At 38.7% G+C, this 17,645-nt stretch overlaps 1 protein-coding gene across 3 annotated transcripts; it reads right to left on the bottom strand.

Moving 5' to 3' along the window:
* Positions 1-419: 419 nt before the first annotated feature.
* P5cr-2 (Pyrroline-5-carboxylate reductase-like 2) lies at positions 420-15,598 on the bottom strand. 3 transcript variants are annotated; one of them, XM_074102551.1, is made up of 7 exons: positions 15,299-15,598; positions 6,386-6,469; positions 5,881-5,951; positions 3,242-3,424; positions 2,504-2,716; positions 1,606-1,807; positions 420-605 (listed from the first exon to the last, which is right to left on the bottom strand). In XM_074102551.1, exons 1-7 carry the CDS (start codon positions 15,306-15,308, stop codon positions 526-528), a joined length of 843 nt encoding a protein of 280 aa, XP_073958652.1. In that variant the 5' UTR covers positions 15,309-15,598; the 3' UTR covers positions 420-525. The 3 variants fall into 3 exon arrangements, with proteins under 3 accessions (XP_073958652.1, XP_073958654.1, XP_073958653.1); XM_074102553.1 differs by lacking the exon at positions 15,299-15,598 and adding an exon at positions 13,169-13,310; XM_074102552.1 differs by lacking the exon at positions 15,299-15,598 and adding an exon at positions 9,071-9,252.
* Positions 15,599-17,645: the final 2,047 nt, after the last annotated feature.

Below are 17,645 nucleotides of genomic sequence, written 5' to 3'. Positions count from 1 at the left end.
TTAATTTTGTAAAACGTAGAAGACTAAGAACCCTCCTACTTGCACGAAAGTAATTAATGGAATATCAAAATACCTAACATATTTTTCTAATAAATAGACAAACCTAGTACTTTCTCGTTCCCTTCAATTCCGTTCCGTTTTATCTAGTCATGTTATTTTATTTTACTTTACAGACATACTTACTTATTTTACAGACAACTTGACATCAAACATTAGAATTTGTCAGCCATCATCGCATATCGCATTATCTAAGGCAAAATAAGATCTATGCAAGTGAGCTATGATAAGATGATACATTTGGATTTGAACTGATACATAGCTCTTTTGTGTATATCATTCGTGAGCTAGCCATCTCTATAGATGGCACTTCAAAAAATTAAAACAATTCCAATGGTACGTAGTTAGTAAATAAAACACTCTTTAACAAAATAGGACATATATTTTTATAAATTCGTCACAAAAAATCAGATCGTTAACACTTATGCGACTTTATAGCTTTATACTAATTTACCGAAACGAGCATTGTTAATTGTTGAGTTGTTGGTTGACGACCTTACATCTGTCCGCCGCTGCCTTCACTGCACCGATAACGGCCGATCGGAATCCTGAACAAAAAGTCAAAATTTAATCATTTTAAGTAACGTATTTGCGTCTTTTATTTAGTTTCACCTGTCCCGTTGTCTAAGCTGTCTGTCTGTTTGTAGGTAATCAAATCTTGCAAGTTTTTGACAAATTTCCAGTAGTCAAATTGACTTAAAATTTGGAATACTTATGTAATTTTTTTTTATTCGACTCCATGGAAAACGAGCAAGTGGGTCTCCTGATGGTAAGAGATCACCACCGCCCATAAACATCTGCAACACCAGGGGTATTGCAGATGCGTTGCCAACCTAGAGGCCGAAGATGGGATACCTCAAATGCCAGTAATTTCACCGGCTGTCTCACTCTTCACGCCGAAACACAACAGTGCAAGCACTGCTGCTTCACGGCAGGATTAGCGAGCAAGTTGGTGGTAGCAATCCGGGCGGACCTTGAACATGGTCCTACCACATGTAAATCGCGTGACATTACAATAATTTAGTAGGGACATCCTGGTAGTCCAGCCAGGATCGGCTCCGCAGGGCGGAACTCTTCGCCGGTTGAAATTTGCTATGCAAATGTAGTTTGGGTGACAATACAAGTACAGTCAGCAAAAAAGCTTGTATTAAAAATGTTTTTTTTTTATGGTTAAGTTATTCGTTAGAAATTTTGGGTTTCGGTTTGGGGTCGGTAAAGACTGACGCTGTCGGACAAAGGACAAAGGACTGACGGTGTCGGTTTCATTGAGCAGAATTATAGTTTGTAAGTAAGTCCGAGGGGCCCCCTGACCTGAGCTTGGGGGCACCGGGCCACTGCCCCGTCTAGCCTTCCGGTAGCTACGCCGCTGGCGGGACTCGGGGTATGCCACATATTGAGCGCCATAGAAATTAACATAAGAAACAAATAAAATAAGGTTCGTCAATCCGCACGCTGCAACACAACACAATCCTATGCCAGCACCTTCTGCCAGTTTTACGACCCTATATATCTATAGAACAATAATTTCGTTTCCGAACATCCACTCACCATTCTGCTCCAGATGGTATGTCCCGTCGGCAGTAGAGCCGGCGGGGCTGGTGACGTTGTCCTTCAGCTGGGCGGGGTGCCCTCCCTGGCGCACCATGGTGGCAGACCCCAGCGTGGTCTGCGCGGCCAGACGCAGCGCCAAGTCGCGGGGCAGGCCGCAACGCACGCCGCCGTCCGCTAGAGACTCGATCAGCATGTACACCTGAACAGTTCGTTTATAAGCTAAGAAACAACATTGCATAATGAATGTCACTTGCACATGGATCCGGGACGTGGTGCTTCACTATGGGCTAATATATATAGGCTCAGTCAGAGTTGCTCAGCGAGCTATGAAGAGAGTTTTACTTACTCGAGGTTTCTCTACGGGATCGAATCAGAGGAACGTAGAAGAACGAAGGTCACCGACATAGCCAAGCGAATTAGCTCGTTAAAGTGACAAAGAAGGCCATTTTGGCCGCAAATCTCTTGATTGGAGATTGCGGATCGTCAAGCGCAGCGTAAGTAGGAAGTCCACCAACGGGATGAACGGATGACTTGGTTAAAGTCGAGCGAGGGTTCACGGTGGATGAAAGCCGCTTCCGACCGAAGTAACTGGAGGTCTAGGGAAGGCCATGTCCAACAGTGAACGTCTTACTGCTGTTATGATGATGATGATAATTAATGTAATTTGCTTTTGAAAATCGGAAGGGTAATTGCTTCGTATCTTTGATTCTTTCTGGTTGAACCTTTGACCTATATAACCTATGACATGGATGAAATTTTAACTCTGCCATCTAGTCTAGCTATTGGCAACCGTTCGGGATACCCCCGATAAAAGATCATACGAGTATCTTTACTTGGAAATATACCAACATTAAGCAGTTGAAGTCTCCTATTTTAAACTCAAGTCAGTACTCACATAAGCCGGGCCGCTCCCGCTGAGCGCAGTGACCGCGTCCATCTGGTACTCGGGCACCTCGTCGCAGCTGCCGACCGCGCGGAACAGCTGCGCGGCCAGCTCGGCGTCGGCGGCGGTGGCGCGCGCGCCACGGCTCAGCGCGGCCGCGCCCTGCTGCACCAGCGCGGGAGTGTTCGGCATCACGCGGATCACGCGCGCTTCGGCTGGAAGGTTCTGGAACAAAGTTTTTTAGGTATTCAACTGGCTACTCAGATATGTTGCTCACTCGTATGTTTCGTCTCTTTTGCCTAACAGCTACGAGTACATAAGTCTCTGCCTCCTTTCCTCGTCACTTCCTTATGCCACTTGTACTTATAGATATGTGGCTCTTCTTATTTACAGCTATACGAGTAATTTACTCATGTGCGTTTATTCTTAACTACTTACCTACCACACTAAATACATATTTCATTTCTTCATTCAAATTTTCGTCATGAAAATTCATCAGGAAAAATGTGCCTTGCTTCTTGCGGGTAAAAATCCACATAGTGGTCCTAGCACAAATTATGGAAGATAGATATGGCTTGTAGGAAATAAGATATGAATAGGTATATTGTACAGTATGGCCAACAGACTCTAACAACAAAACAATCTACTTTCTCGATGATGACAAATATTTTCTCAATAAAAGCGAAGAAGGCATAGATTTCACGATGCGCCACCCTCATCACACAGGGTTTCACGTAACTATCATCATACCTTCTCAATGGTGGCCGTGCTCACCCCCATGGCTACAGAGATGAACAACTTCCCCTTGGACGCCGGCACGTCCTTGACTTCCCGCAGCGCCGGCCCCACCACCTCGGGCTTCACGGACACTATCACCACCTCCGAGCGCTCCACTACCGGACGGTTCTCAAACAACGCCGTAGCACCTAAACCCTGGACAAGGAAGTAAATTGTTTAAATTTGGAAAAAATTAAGGCGGCAGCTACTTACGCTCCGCTTCGCTCCCGACTTAGCCTTCTGAATCTAACCTATCCGAGTCGCTTCTGCTCCAAACCGTCTTGCTCGCTCGCTTAGCTCGCTCGCACGAATTTTATTTTATCTTGAGTACTAGTAAACATTAGGGTTCATAACTTTAGGTCTATTAATCTTTAGGAATAATCATTATTAGTTTTAGTAATATTAGAGCATTTAATGTTTAGTACAAGTTACCATTAGGATGTAAAACTTTAGGTCTAGTAATCAATTCGGACATACAAGTTTAGGTGTCATGATATTAGGGCTAATGAAAATTATATCTAACGTTGGTATGCCTAGTGAAATTAGCTTTTATGATATTCGGTCTAGTGAGGGTGAACCTATTTCGATTGAAAAGATCGTTTCGCTTGAATTTTGCGTCTCCTTATTTATGAAATGACAAAAAACACCGAGTGTTTGGTAGGCTACTAGTGCTACTACTGAAAAACTTCTGACAGTGTCTCGAAATTATGAACTTGAATTTCAGTTGTGTTCATGCTATGGCGTAAACTCTATGATCATTCAAAACAAAAATGAAGTAACTGAAGATTCCCTACATAGAATTTTACTGAAATTCAAAGATATAACTGTACTCTATTGCGTTGATAACCTTAGTTATTAATACACTTATATAAAAGAGCCGACTTTGTACTATTATAAAATAACATAATACGTCTTGAATGATACACAGGTTTAGTACTTATAAATATAGATAAGCAAATACCGGCTTAAGTAAGTCAATATTAGCACTTAAATTATATTTAAGTAGTTGTAAAACACGCTCCCTCCTTTTTACGTATGAGAAAATTACGTCACTGAAAAACCAGTAAAAATAAAGCATACCATTAAGGGTTAGGCCAAACGAACATAATTTTTTGAGTTGTGAGTTGTGAGTCGCGTAATTTTCGGTGGCGTAATTTCGGTTTCATACAAAAGTCCTAAGCTATTTGTGCAAAACTCGTTTTGCGTTGCCGTGGGGCACAAACTGGACCATTGTAAAAAACCGAATGCAGCAGAAAATACGCGACTTTCAACTCATGGAATTACGTTCGTTTGGCCTCACGTACCTACAGATAGCACTTTTAACAGATTTCAAAAAACGGTGCCCAAATTATTAAAGAGTTTTCTCAGAAAACGCCCAAATGGGTTATGAACTGCTTAACTTGTCAATTAAGATAAAATACCACCGCTAAAAGCATATTTCAGCAGATGTTAGGGTAGTTGGAATTAGCACGCTTGTACTTATGTTTTGATAATTGATTAGATTTTAATCTTTTTATGTTTTATATTTGTATGTTTCTTTTTATTTTGACGCTTTTTCTGAAATCAATTTAGAATAAAAATCTTTTTTTGGTCCTTCGAGCCAGATAATGATGATAACTTTCCTTTGACGCTGTAGGGTAAATTTTCTACCTTTATTTAAAAACCCGGAAAACTTTTATTTACAAAGAGTTCAGTGAATCTAACTCAACTATACCTACTTCATAAAATCTTAAATAAAAAAAATAGCGTAGGTTAGTGTGGCTCAGACGTGGTTACATGATGCTTATAGGCGAACACGTAGGCAATAAAATGTAATCCTGTTTTGAAGATAACATCGAAAAACATTGTGTTAGGGTAAGAAGGTGGACTTTGTACTGTTAGTTTCATCAGCTAAGCCCGAGTTGGTAAAGTAGAAACTATACCTTATCGTTAAACAGTTTCATTTAAGTACTTAATTTTTTATTAATATAGCTTTGTTGTAAAAACAGCCGTGGTGGCCTAGTGGTTTGACGTGTGGCCTCTTAAGCAGAGGATCGTGGGTTCGAACCCCGCCTTGCCCTTCTGAGTTTTTAAAAATTCGTGCGAAATTACATTTGAAATTGATCACGAGCTTTGCGGTGAAGGAAAACAACGTGAGGAAACCTACACAAAGCTGCGAAGTAATTCAATGATGTGTGTGAAGTTCTCAATCCGCTCTGGGCCCGCGTGGGAACTACGGCCCAAGCCCTTTCATTCTGAGAGGAGGCCTGTGCCCAGCGGTACATAGGCTGGAATGATGATGATGATGATAGCTTTGTCCATCAGAGGACAACTTTAATTTAATTTCGGTTGTTCGGTAAAAATAAAGTATAAACTGAAATATGAAAGCTAAAGGCGCATGGCAGATGAACAATGTCAGTGCCCAATCCCATATAAGTTACAAATTATACCTATACCTGATTTTGCTAAATATCAAACTGATCAATACAACAGAATGAATTTTATACAGGGTGACTCTGACTTTAAATGCAGGATGTTTTTTTTTCGATTCTGCTCGCAAACTAAGCTACTTTTGTCTGATATATTACAATGCAGGTCTCGAACCATGTCCTAGCTCTTAGAAATTAAATTACCTTGAACGCCTCAGCGCTGGCAGTGTCTGCCGGGTGAACACTTGCTGTAATCTCATCAGGTTTTGCTAATCCTGTAAGAAAAATAACAATAAATACTCGTTCATTTCCATTACTACACATTATACGTAGCGTTGGCCCTGAGGTAGAGCAAGAGGAGCAATCGCTCCAGGCGCCAGCAGGGCTACTACGAAACTCGAAACTCGAAGTTCGTATCGTACCATCCCTCTCGCTCTCGTATTAAATAGTATAAGTGTCAGAGGGACCGCACCACACGAACTTCGAGTTTCGAGTTTCGTAGTAGCCCTGCAGGCACTATACTACGAAGTGCAAAATTCGAACTTCGTATCTTACTGTCCCGCTGACGCTTGTATTATTTAATATGAGTGAGAGGGACGGTGCGATACGAACTTCGATTTTCGAATTTTTTAGGTGCCCCGCTGGCAAGAGGAGGAATCGCTCTAGACGCCAGTATAGTGGACATAATTAGGTATAAGTATAAGTTAACCTGCGGATATGAACCCGTTGGCTAGTGCGAAGGCCAGGCGGCCACCTCCGATAAATCCGATCTTCATGGCCTCGGTCACTGATACTGCAACAAATGACACAGCAAAATAAGTAATTTTAAACTAGGTGTACTGCCTTTTCAGCGAAATATGTTTCGCCAAATTTCACTTAGCAACCAATCTTTCGCCGAAGTTTCATTTGGCAAACCAATCGTTGGCATAACTTTACTTCGTATTTTAGTATTGTACGAGTACTCTTTCATTATTTCAATTCGAACTCAATGACTATGAATTTTTACATAAAAATAAAAATAATAAAACATATAAAATTAACTAAAACGGGCTTCCTCATCCAAAGGCAGCGCAGCGCGGGGCATTGTGCCTAAGACGCTAGCGGCGTTGCCTCGTTGCACTGCAAGGCTCAGTCTTTGGGCGAAGAAAAAGCCTGCTCTTTGGTCGCCAGATATGCCGATTAGTTTGTCCGACACTTCTTTCATAATTTTTTTTGTGTCGGACGACCAAGGCCCAAAGGTTTCGACCGCAAGTGCCGCAAAAAAGTAGTTGTCCTTAAGAAAGGCATATTTGCGGCACTTGACGGTTTGGGCATCGTCTGCAGCTGTCCCTGGTTTCCGCGCAGACCGTTGGACGTGGGACGGGGCTAACGTATCCACGCATGTAACATCCCACGCCAACGGTAGCCCCAGACGCCACGGCACCAACGTACAACCGTCGGGCCTCTTCCCGTCCGCAGCAGAAAGACCTGTAGGCTCTAGGGTCGCGGGGATGGACGCGGAGCCGAGAGCTCGACGGACGAGATCGTTGAGTGTCGCGTGTCTGTAGGAACGGCCGGCACTAAGTTGGCAATGTAGGCCGTGGCGGCCGAGAGCGTCAGCCGAGCCATATTTATCTTCGTATTTGTCTTATTCCGCAAGCAAAATTTTACTCCATCACACTTTTATGTGGCAAATAATTATGAAGCAAATGATTGGCTTAGGAAAATAACAAATTGTCAAATAACATTTAGCCAATTTTTATATTGCAAAGTTTTACTTCAAAATTTGTGCGAGCGAGCAAGACGGTTCGGAGCAGAAGCGACTTGGATAGTTTAGGTTCAGAAGGCTAAGACGGGAGCGAAGCTATCTCTTGAATATAATATAAGAGCACTATTGATGTAGATTAAGCTTACAATAAGTGTCAGTGTACGAAATGGAGTATCCACCCAGTTACGTATAATATCTATATGTCGTAGGTTGGTACTTGGTACTTACATTTACTTAGATAAGTTTTTTTTTAATATAACTGTCCATAAGAGGAACATTTTGCTAGTATTTAATTGTGCTTTTAGTTAGTAAACCTCCCCAATAGGTGGACTAACAACATCGCGGGATTTGCGGGCAACCGGTCATGCAAGTGGCGTGTTCAGTCAGTGTCGTGTTCATTTATTATTATTATTGTTCTTTATTTTTCTTTCATTCTTAGGTTTAGGTTTTTATAATAGTTATAAAAAGTAAAATACAGAAAAGTACATACAAAATAAAAATATTATAAAAACCTAACCTAGTTTGCCGCCGGTAACGGGGCAGGGCCCAAGCTACCGGTGGTCAGGGCCGCAGAGTGAGGAACCTCCGGACGATGAGTGCCGTGTCCAGAAGTACCGCCTTCTATATCTGGCCCTTGATCCAGCCATCTAGCAAGAGTCTCTTGAGATGTCTTATTATTATTATTATTATTATTAGTGTTCTAAGAAGTTCTGTTCTCCGAAGAAAATACTTTATAGGTAGGATCATTCTCGTGTGTAACTGTTAAATATTAGGAAAAGTATATAGAATTTTTTGACTCGGTGCGAGAGCCCCACTTGACTGCATGGTTTTCTATTTTAATGCAAACTAATATGACTGAATTTAAAGAACGTTTTGTGGTTACTCGTATTTATTATGTAAAACTCTTCGTTGTAGCGTCAGTAGTAATAACAGATAATGACAGTGAATCTTGTGTTGTGTTGTGACATAATCTTGCTTGCGTCACCGTCATCTTCATCAGGAAGATAATGTATCGTTTACTGTTCGTCATTCTGCTATTAAGTAATTATAAGTAAAACAAAATTAATTAAAGAGAGGAAAATATCACCAACTCTGGCTGATCTACAATGTCTCAACTAATATTAAGTATGGATAAAAAAAAACATGTAAGCGTAAAATAAATATGTAGGTACGTACTCAATATCACATTGTGATCAGATATTTTCATTAAATTTGAGCTAGAAAAAAGGTTAGGTAAGTTAAGTAGCGGTTTCAGCATTATTATAAATGAAAATATATTTCTAATAGCGTAATGTTTCAGTTTATTGTAGTCGTGTCATGTCCACTATTTTATTAGTCTCATAAATTTAAAGAGAGTGTTATATTCGAAGAAACTGAATCGCATACTGGGTAGAACTTTTTCGCTGTAAATGCCTATTGTGTTTTCATACATTTGCGAAAGAAATCATCGTGAAATTGATCGTGAAAAAGTTCAACCCTGGAGCGTGATTTAGTTTCTTCACTGTACACTAAAGTCAAACTCTACCAAACTAAAACTCTACCACTTCTGCAAATCACCTGAGTGTACCTGACTTCACAGTTTAATTTAGCAAAACATAATAGTTATAAATATTTTTTCAGTACCTAAATAGGTAATTACAAACTCACGTTCTACGCAGCAGCAAAGTCAACTGAAGAACGACAATCTTCACTCGAAGTTTAGAACCAACTGAGAGGTTATTGTTATCGCTTATCAGTCACTTCACTACATTACATAATAACTGTTCTATTCTTTGTAAGATCGATATAATTAACGCCCGTGACCTATAGCTTTTTTATTAAAACATAGATTGTAAATGAAAATAGCGTGAATGTAAAGAACTCTGTACATTGTTTCGTAAGAACTGAAAATGTGCCAGTTTTTTTGGACGCGAAGAAACGGATGCCAATTTTTGTTCTCGCAGTAGCTGAGCGTAAAATTAATAATTTTTAGGGGTGCGTCCTTGGTGCGTCCCAAGTTATATAAAAACTTTAGATAATTTCATATTATAAACATTCATTATGTATAACATGAAACACTATAAGTAATTTCATTAAGTATAACGTTCGATTGGGTTCCGTTCCTCAAAAGGAAAAAATGGAACCCTTATAGGATCACTTTGCTGTCCGTCCGTCCGTCTGTCTTTCAAGACCCTTTATCTCGTAAACGCGCGGAGTATCGGTATCGAGTTGAAATTGAAACCCTAAACTCAGGTCAATAGTCCCGAAAGCTGTGAAAAAATCAAACTTCTAAGTCAAGGCAATCAAAAGCTACAGTCATTAAAAAGGTGTTTCCATGTAAATCGCCTTAACAGAAAAAGTAATAGGGTACTTCCGGTTGTCTTGGAAACTTGGAATTTGCATAAAGGTAGCTCTTATATAGCACAATAAATAAGAAAAAACTGAAAATTATAATTTTTCATGTCTGACTGTCTGTCAATAAGCCATCTAAAATGACCCCACATTGCGAACATTTTGCTTGAGCTTAGAAGGCTCTGCTAACACTGCATCATCCTCTCTGCTAACATCATCTCTCGCAGGTAAAATTTTCAAAAACGCTTGAACAAATATCTATTTATCTCTTGTCACGTGCCCGAATGCCAAGTTTCATAAAGAACCATCCATATATCTTCGACAATGACGATCTTCCATATAAAGTTTCATCCCCTATTTCATCCCCTCACAGGAAGAATTTAAAAAAACGCGCGAACAAATATCTATTTATCTCTTATCACGTGCTCAAATGCCAAGTTTCATAGAGAACCATCGATTTATCTTCAACAATGATGATCTTCAATATAAAGTTTCATCCCCTAAATCACCCCCTCACAGGAAGAATTTAAAAAAACGCGCGAACAAATATCTATTTATTTCTTATCACGTGCCGAAATGGCAAGTTTAATAAAGATTCATCGATTTATCTTCGATAATGACGACCTTCCATATACATTTTCATCCCCTATTTCACCCCCTCACAGTTCGAATTTTCAAAACAACTCAAACAGATATCGATTTATTTCTTATTAAGTGCCTAAATGCCAAGTTGCATGGTGTTATCTTCGACAGTGGCGAACTTCCACCTTATAAACTTTCATCCCCTTAAAGTCTTTTTTTCGCTATAAAAGATAGCCTATGTTCTTTCCCAAGGCCTATTCTATCTTTGTACTAAATTTAATCAAAATCGGTTCAGCGGTTTAGGCGTGAAAGCGTAACAGACAGACAGACAGAGTTACTTTCGCATTTATAATAAAGTATGGATTGGTATCTACTTGCTGGTATTTGCTTTGTAATATATTTTTAAGACCAAAAGAATGTAAGTAATTTTTAGTTCATTGATAAGACCTCCGCAAAGTAACGCCTGAATCGCCTGATTCAATAAAGTAATTTTTTGAGTAATGTAGTCGGGTATTTTTAGTCAAGTAATTTCTGCTACATGCAGTTTTATACAAAGGTCCAATTTGTGCCACACGACAAGGCAAAATAAGTTTACGCAAATAGGACTTTTGTATGAAACCAAAATTACGCGACACACAACTCAAAACATCACGTTCCTTGATATAATGATAATGATGTTACTTTATTTCTGTTTATTTATTTTTTAAATCTATATAGTTTTTCCGTGCAATATGTCTTCGACCAGCACGAGCTAGAAGGATCAATATCAATATGATGTTTCGCACGTCGTAATTGGTCTCAATTTATTAACGAGTGCCCGTGCAGCCTTGGCGACCGGCCTCAATAAGCGTTAATAAAACTAGCTAATGTTTGCTAAATGCAGTTAGTTAATATGCACATGCACTGCAGTTACATGTACTGGGGAATAAGTACCACTACCATGAGTTTACAGTGACCGTACTCGAAAGCGACGGCGTAAATTATTTGTAGAGGCGCTGTACAATTCTCCATACAAATAAATTACGCCGTCGCTATCGAGTACGGTCACTGTAAACTCATGGTAGTGGTAAAGGTACGCGAAACGAGTAACTCTAAGTAGCTTTCAACACCTACCCCTACCTAATTTTATTTCTTATCGTACATATTTAGAGCGATTCTGCACTGCATCCAATCCGAATCCGTAAAAATATTTACGTTACGTAGTTAGTGTTAGAACTGTTTGTGTGTTTCCGTCATACGATTTCTTTCCAATCTATTGCGTACAGCTGCCATACAAATAGTTTTACGACTACTCCAGTACCACTAACATGAGTTTACAGTGACCGTACTCGAATAGCGACGGCGTAAATTATTTGTATGGAGAATTGTACAGCGCCTCTACAAATAATTTACGCCGTCGCTTCGCTATCGAGTACGGTCACTGTAAACTCATGGTAGTGGTACAGACAGTATTTTTACGGATTAGGAATGGGTGGACGTAGTGAGTAACTGAACTTCTCTTACAATTTATCTTCGTTCGACTCCGTTTGCAAATAATTTGCTTATCGTATCCCGTGAGAATTTCGCAATTTTCCGCGACAAAAATTATCTTATGTCCTCTCTAAATCATGAGCGGTTAAGGATTGTAACAAAAAAACTTACTCACATGCGGATTTACAACATTATTTGGGATTGCCGTTGCCGATGACGAGGAACTATAATTATTATAGTTCCTACTCTATGTGGAGAATGTGTGTGCTTAACTCGACTACGTAATTATATTGCTTAAAACAATAAAAATTCACTATGACTCGCAGTTCTCACAAGTAAGCCTTTTTTCTGATGTAAGAACTGTCACAAAAATAGTAAGGTAAAGACTGTAGTTAGCACTAGGTAGACTGAAATCATCGTTGGTCGTGTAATCGTGTAAATAAATAAATAAACCTATCTGCAATTAAAAATTTGATCACTAACATAACAAAATGCGTCACAATATTCAGATAAGGTAAACGTACGAGTGATCGTCACTGTCCCAATAGTTGACATCTTTAATCTTAATGTCATTAGCAACAGAGGTGACAGCAGGGTGTCGTCTATTGGGCATTAGCGTGTCGAGCACTGGGACGTTTACCTAACAAATCGGATTACCTTACCTATAAAGGTAGGTATGTATGTATAAAAATAAACAATTGTAGTTAACAAGCTACAATGTACAAGTAAATGTGTATGTATGTAAGCTGGACCCAGAAAGTAAGCAACGAGAAGGTGCTACAGCGTGCTGGTATGACCCGGAAATTATTGCACACCGTCAAAAAGCGCAAAATCGAATATCTGGGGCACGTGTTACGCCATGACAGGTATCAGCTGCTGCAGCTAATATTGATGGGCAAAATACAGGGGAAGCGGCGCCCTGGCAGGCGGAAGAAATCATGGCTGCGGAATATTAGGGAGTGGACCGGGATCAGCAGTGGCAGAGCAACTGTTCCGGATGGCTTAAGATAGGGAGAAATTTTCAGAGCTAACGGCCAACCTCCAGTAATGGAGTGGCACTTTCAGAAGAGAGAAGAATGTACAAGTAGTATTTTTTTTCTATAAATATGTTATTTAATGTAGCTTAGGTGCCTTAAGAACATAATAATACCTATCACAAATAGGTGTAGATATTCTACATGGACTTGGACCTTGATCTCCTCACTGCACACGCTTGTTTATATTCCAATCATTGGTTTTATATAAGCAAAACAACATTATACTCACCGAGCTAGGCAAGCTACCGACTCGCAACATACTTATAAGTATGTATAGGTACTATTAAACAAGCAATTATTACATGTAAGATGATTTTATAGTTACCATCCTTTAGTTATGCCATCAGTTTCGATAATAGAACACTATAAACTATACCTATCTAATTTACTTTTAACATTTTAAATTGTATGCTATAGAAATCGTTTTCAAGACTGATAACAAAATGCCCGCGCAACGTTTCCGCTTGATTCAAATACAAACGTGTCATGTAAATAGTATTGTAAATTAAGCTAAGCCCCTGTCGGGAAAGCAGAGCCCAGGTTATTGGCCAAAGATACGCAATCTGGCGTGGACGCGATAAGATAATTTATGGTACAGGAAGATTTCTAATTTTAGTGCTTTTAGATTGGTTGAATATATGGAAATATCCAAAAGAACTGATACTGACAGAATTATCGTTTACTCGTAAACAACAAGGCCGTTACACATTACAATATAAAATATATACATAGGATATTAATTTAATACTTACTTAAACGTGCTTCGTCATCCACCATCCTATATCATCAGTCGTATTTGCTTACCATCAGACTTCTGCATTTAGCTAACCGTTAAACTAATTATTTGATCCGTAAATTAATTGAACTACATTTCTGTTTTAACTCAATCTAAGGCTAAGTTCAAAAACTTGTTGATCAGTGAACCTAAAAAAAATATAAATAGGTACTTATTAGCAAGAAAAAGTAAGTGATCGGTTTAGAATATAAACTGATCACTTAGGTACTTTTTCTTGCTAAACTTTAGATGGAGTATTCGTTTTAAATTTTTCTTCACTCATCAAATCATCAATTCTCATATTATAAGACTCTCATTTTACATATTTAAAATTATTTCTAACTTTTATGAAATCTGATCATAATCATCTAAAACTTACTGGAGACTTGGTGCATTTCACAGCGTCCGTGTTTGGGTTCACACATTCTTTAATTACGCTTTTATATTAAGTAAATTAAGTTATATGTATATGGTGGTGGTGTGGTGGTATGGTATGGTATATGTATTTAAGTATGTATTTATCTATATAAGTATGTTTATTCGTTGCCTAGTGTCCATAGTACAAGCTTTTCTTAGTTTGGGACTAGGTCAATTGGTGTCAGTGTCCCATGACATTTATTTTTTTATTGTATTCGACAGTATAGATGCCATTTTAATATCTTAACCAACTCTTGATCGCTATGCCAATTCTATAACTGCATTCGAGCTTCAGGACAGAGCATGCGCATTGACGAGAGAAATATTACTTTAAGTTGTGAAATAATGACAAAGAACCGAACTGCATAGTAAAATATGAGTAAAAAAGACCAGTTTTGTTACGAAATTCACTTTGAATTTCTTTAAAAGCCCTTTAGATTTGTGGAAGGCAAAGGGAAATCACCGTAGGTGCTATTAAATATGACTATGGTGCTATTAAATACTGACACACTTACGGATGAGGCAGAAGGTACGTAATTTTTTGAGTTACGTGACGCGTAATTTTTGGTCGCGTAATTTCTACTGCATTTATTTTTATAGAAAAGTCCAGTTTGTGCCTCACACTGCGGCGCAAAATGAGTTTTACACAAATTTATATTCAATGACTTTTGTATGAAACCAAAATTACGCGACTCATAACTCAACAAATTATTATAGTTTGACCTACACCTACGCCTACCTCGTTGAGTTTCTTCTCGGTTTCTTCTCAACGTAACAAAAGTCAAAGTAACTTCTAATTTCTTTAAAAAGGAAGTAAGTATTACGATAATAGGGCAATCAGGAGAAAAAATCCGTGTAGTTTTGAAAATTGGTACACACAATTATATTAACCCCTACGATCTGTAAATAAAAGATATTCCTTCTTACCTCTTACAATTTCAAACGGATATGACTTCTTGTATAGAGATTAGGCTATTGCACTACCTACTTTAATTGAGCAGAAGTGGTGTTCTGTACATATGTTTATATCTTAAACACTATTCTAGACAAGTTTTAATTTATACTAAATAAGCAACACTACACCCGGTACCTTAAAATTACCTCGACGTTTCGACCGAATTACATGGTGTAGTGTAGGTAATATTACGAGTGAAGATTGCGAAAGTTTAAAACAATATGAATAAGTTTTAATTCATAACAAAGTTTATGCTACGTACGAACATAACGTTATGTTAATAAAAAGATATCGTATTTATTACTCACGCTTTAACATTTTTCATGAATTTTTTACAGTTTACCACACAAAGAACCACTTTTAACCACAACACTGTCACTCGAAATAAAACTTTGAACGAAATAAATAACCGCTCATTTGCTAATCACCGTAAATTAACTTATTAATTAGTGTCAAAGTCAATCTGATCCTTATGATAAAGCAGGTACCCAAGGTCTATAGATTTAATAGTATTTATTTCCTAATACTCGTTTGTTTTATTATTAGTCTATCAGTCGCAAAGGAATACACTTCGTATGCATTCTAACGCACACTGAGCGAATGTTGTACCTCCGCAGTACTGATATGAAGTTAATAGTCACCAGGAAAATGTTTATCTATTTTATTTACCACATGTTTTAACCCTTAAATGTATAGGCTAGAATTAAATGAGGTTCATTCAGACTTTTGGACAATGGACATTGTGACACCTGAGGGTCTATTGCGTAACGTTTCTGACACTCGCGATCACAATCAAATGACAGATTTCGGATACAAAAACTGTCATAGGATGTGATCGCGAGTGTCAGAAACATTACGCAATAGACCCCCTGGACTCTCAGACCCTTGGACATAGTTATATGCCCCTGAAGGCATACAATCCACTCGAATGTTTAATTTCCAGACATTTCGAAATGAGCGGATGCTTTGTTAAAAATTTCTAGTTTAGGCAGTTGTCTCACCGCCAGCGAGGAAACGATTGGCTATCGACTATTTTCTCGCTCAAGAAACGAACAAAAGATATAAGATCCTGTGTGAGTAAAAGAGACACATATTAATAGTTAATCGCTGGCTGTTCACACTGTCGGCGAGAACTCGCTCTTACATCTTTTGTCGCAGCGACAAGAGCTATAGAACTCGCTGAGCTATAGATACTCGCTCAGCGATGTCAGCTTGGCGGCCGCCCCGCACGAGCGAGTCGAGTGGAGCGAGTAATCGCCCGTCGCACTCGAACACTCGCTTACAGCCAGCGACAAAACTACACTCGCTTCTCGCTGCTCGCCCACTCGTTTCTAGTTACTCGCTCTACTCGCTTCTCGCTCATCGTCGGCGGTGGGACAAGTGCCTTAGGCTGTGTGTTGATACAGCAGTAGCTAGTCAGACATAACGAACGATTTTATTAGCCTTAACACAAAAAATGTGTTTTAGACTTGCCTAAATGACAGTTTTCGTTAGTTTTTGTGTTCATACGCCATAACTTTAGATCGATTAGGTACAGTCAACGTCATAAATAAGTGATCATTTCTGTACCTTGTCACTTTCAGTCGTTACACATTTTCGTATGGCTTTTCGAACATGACGTTAAAGTGACAAGGTACAAAAGTGATCACTTATTTATGATGTTGACTGTACTTGACCTAACCCTTAAATTCATTGAGTGTGTACAGTCACCATCATAAATATTAGAACTGTCTGGGTGCCTAAAAATATTTAAACACGCTCTTGCGTGGTTGAGAATACTCGTCATCGTGGTGGAATGGTTACATTTTAGTCAAGTTATTTTAGTTTTGTTTTGATTAGATTAGATTTCTGTGATATTGTGTATTGTTACTGGATGTCGCAACTTTTTAGTCAACCAAAAATCGCTGTTAGGTAAATCAAACCAAGTAACCTATAGGTGGTGGCAGTGGTTTGCCCTATCGCCTCTGAAGCAGAGGATCGTGGGTTCAGTTCAGACCCTAGCTCGCACCTCTGAGTTTTTCGAGTTGAGTGGTCCATTAGAACAGTAGCCTTTACCTACACTTAGAAATTTCATTCGAACATATAAGTACATCGTTACATCCAGCAAAGAAATCAATTCGAAGGTTTATCTTTAGAATTATCTAACTTTCTACTGCTCTACGCAAATTAAGTATAAATGCAGTACAATTTTGCTCCATCCGTGTGGTGTTTTCAGGCTGTTTAGGTACAACAATAGACAAAACATTAAGAAATGTTTTTGTGATTTTTTAACGTGTGATGATGACCTAATTAAATAAATGTCTACTAAATCATAGTTTTACTCTTGTAAAACTGTATACTTTACCACTTTACACACAACGTAAGGTAAGTAAGTATACCTACCTACTCTTGTTTCTGATGTCCTGACAATCATTCAAAGATTAACCCATAATTTCACGTTTTACATTTACAATACATTTTTGGTCCCTTCGCTAAATCAAATGTTGTATTTTATAAACCAGTTTTACCGCGTCAGTACAACGCTGATACAGGAATTGATAAAACTTGTTATCTGTCCGTCCAGCTTGGTCTCATAAAATATGTAAACATTATTGGTTTATTATGGCTAGCTATTAGTAAGAGTAAGTACTTAGACATTGAACGTAGAGATAATGT

The sequence above is a fragment of the Choristoneura fumiferana genome, chromosome 19 (assembly GCF_025370935.1).
Source record: "Choristoneura fumiferana chromosome 19, NRCan_CFum_1, whole genome shotgun sequence".
NCBI classification, from domain to species: Eukaryota; Metazoa; Arthropoda; class Insecta; order Lepidoptera; family Tortricidae; genus Choristoneura; species Choristoneura fumiferana.
This window is presented reverse-complemented; position numbering and strand designations above follow the sequence as displayed.

Bases quoted from the DNA above. Each gene is read 5' to 3' on its own strand.
- P5cr-2 (XM_074102551.1), bottom strand. The intron at 1,808-2,503 runs GTGAGTACTGAC...CGAACTGTTCAG, and splicing joins GCGGGAGCGGCCCGGCTTAT to GTGTACATGCTGATCGAGTC. The intron at 606-1,605 runs GTGAGTGGATGT...CTTTTTGTTCAG, and splicing joins ATACCATCTGGAGCAGAATG to GATTCCGATCGGCCGTTATC.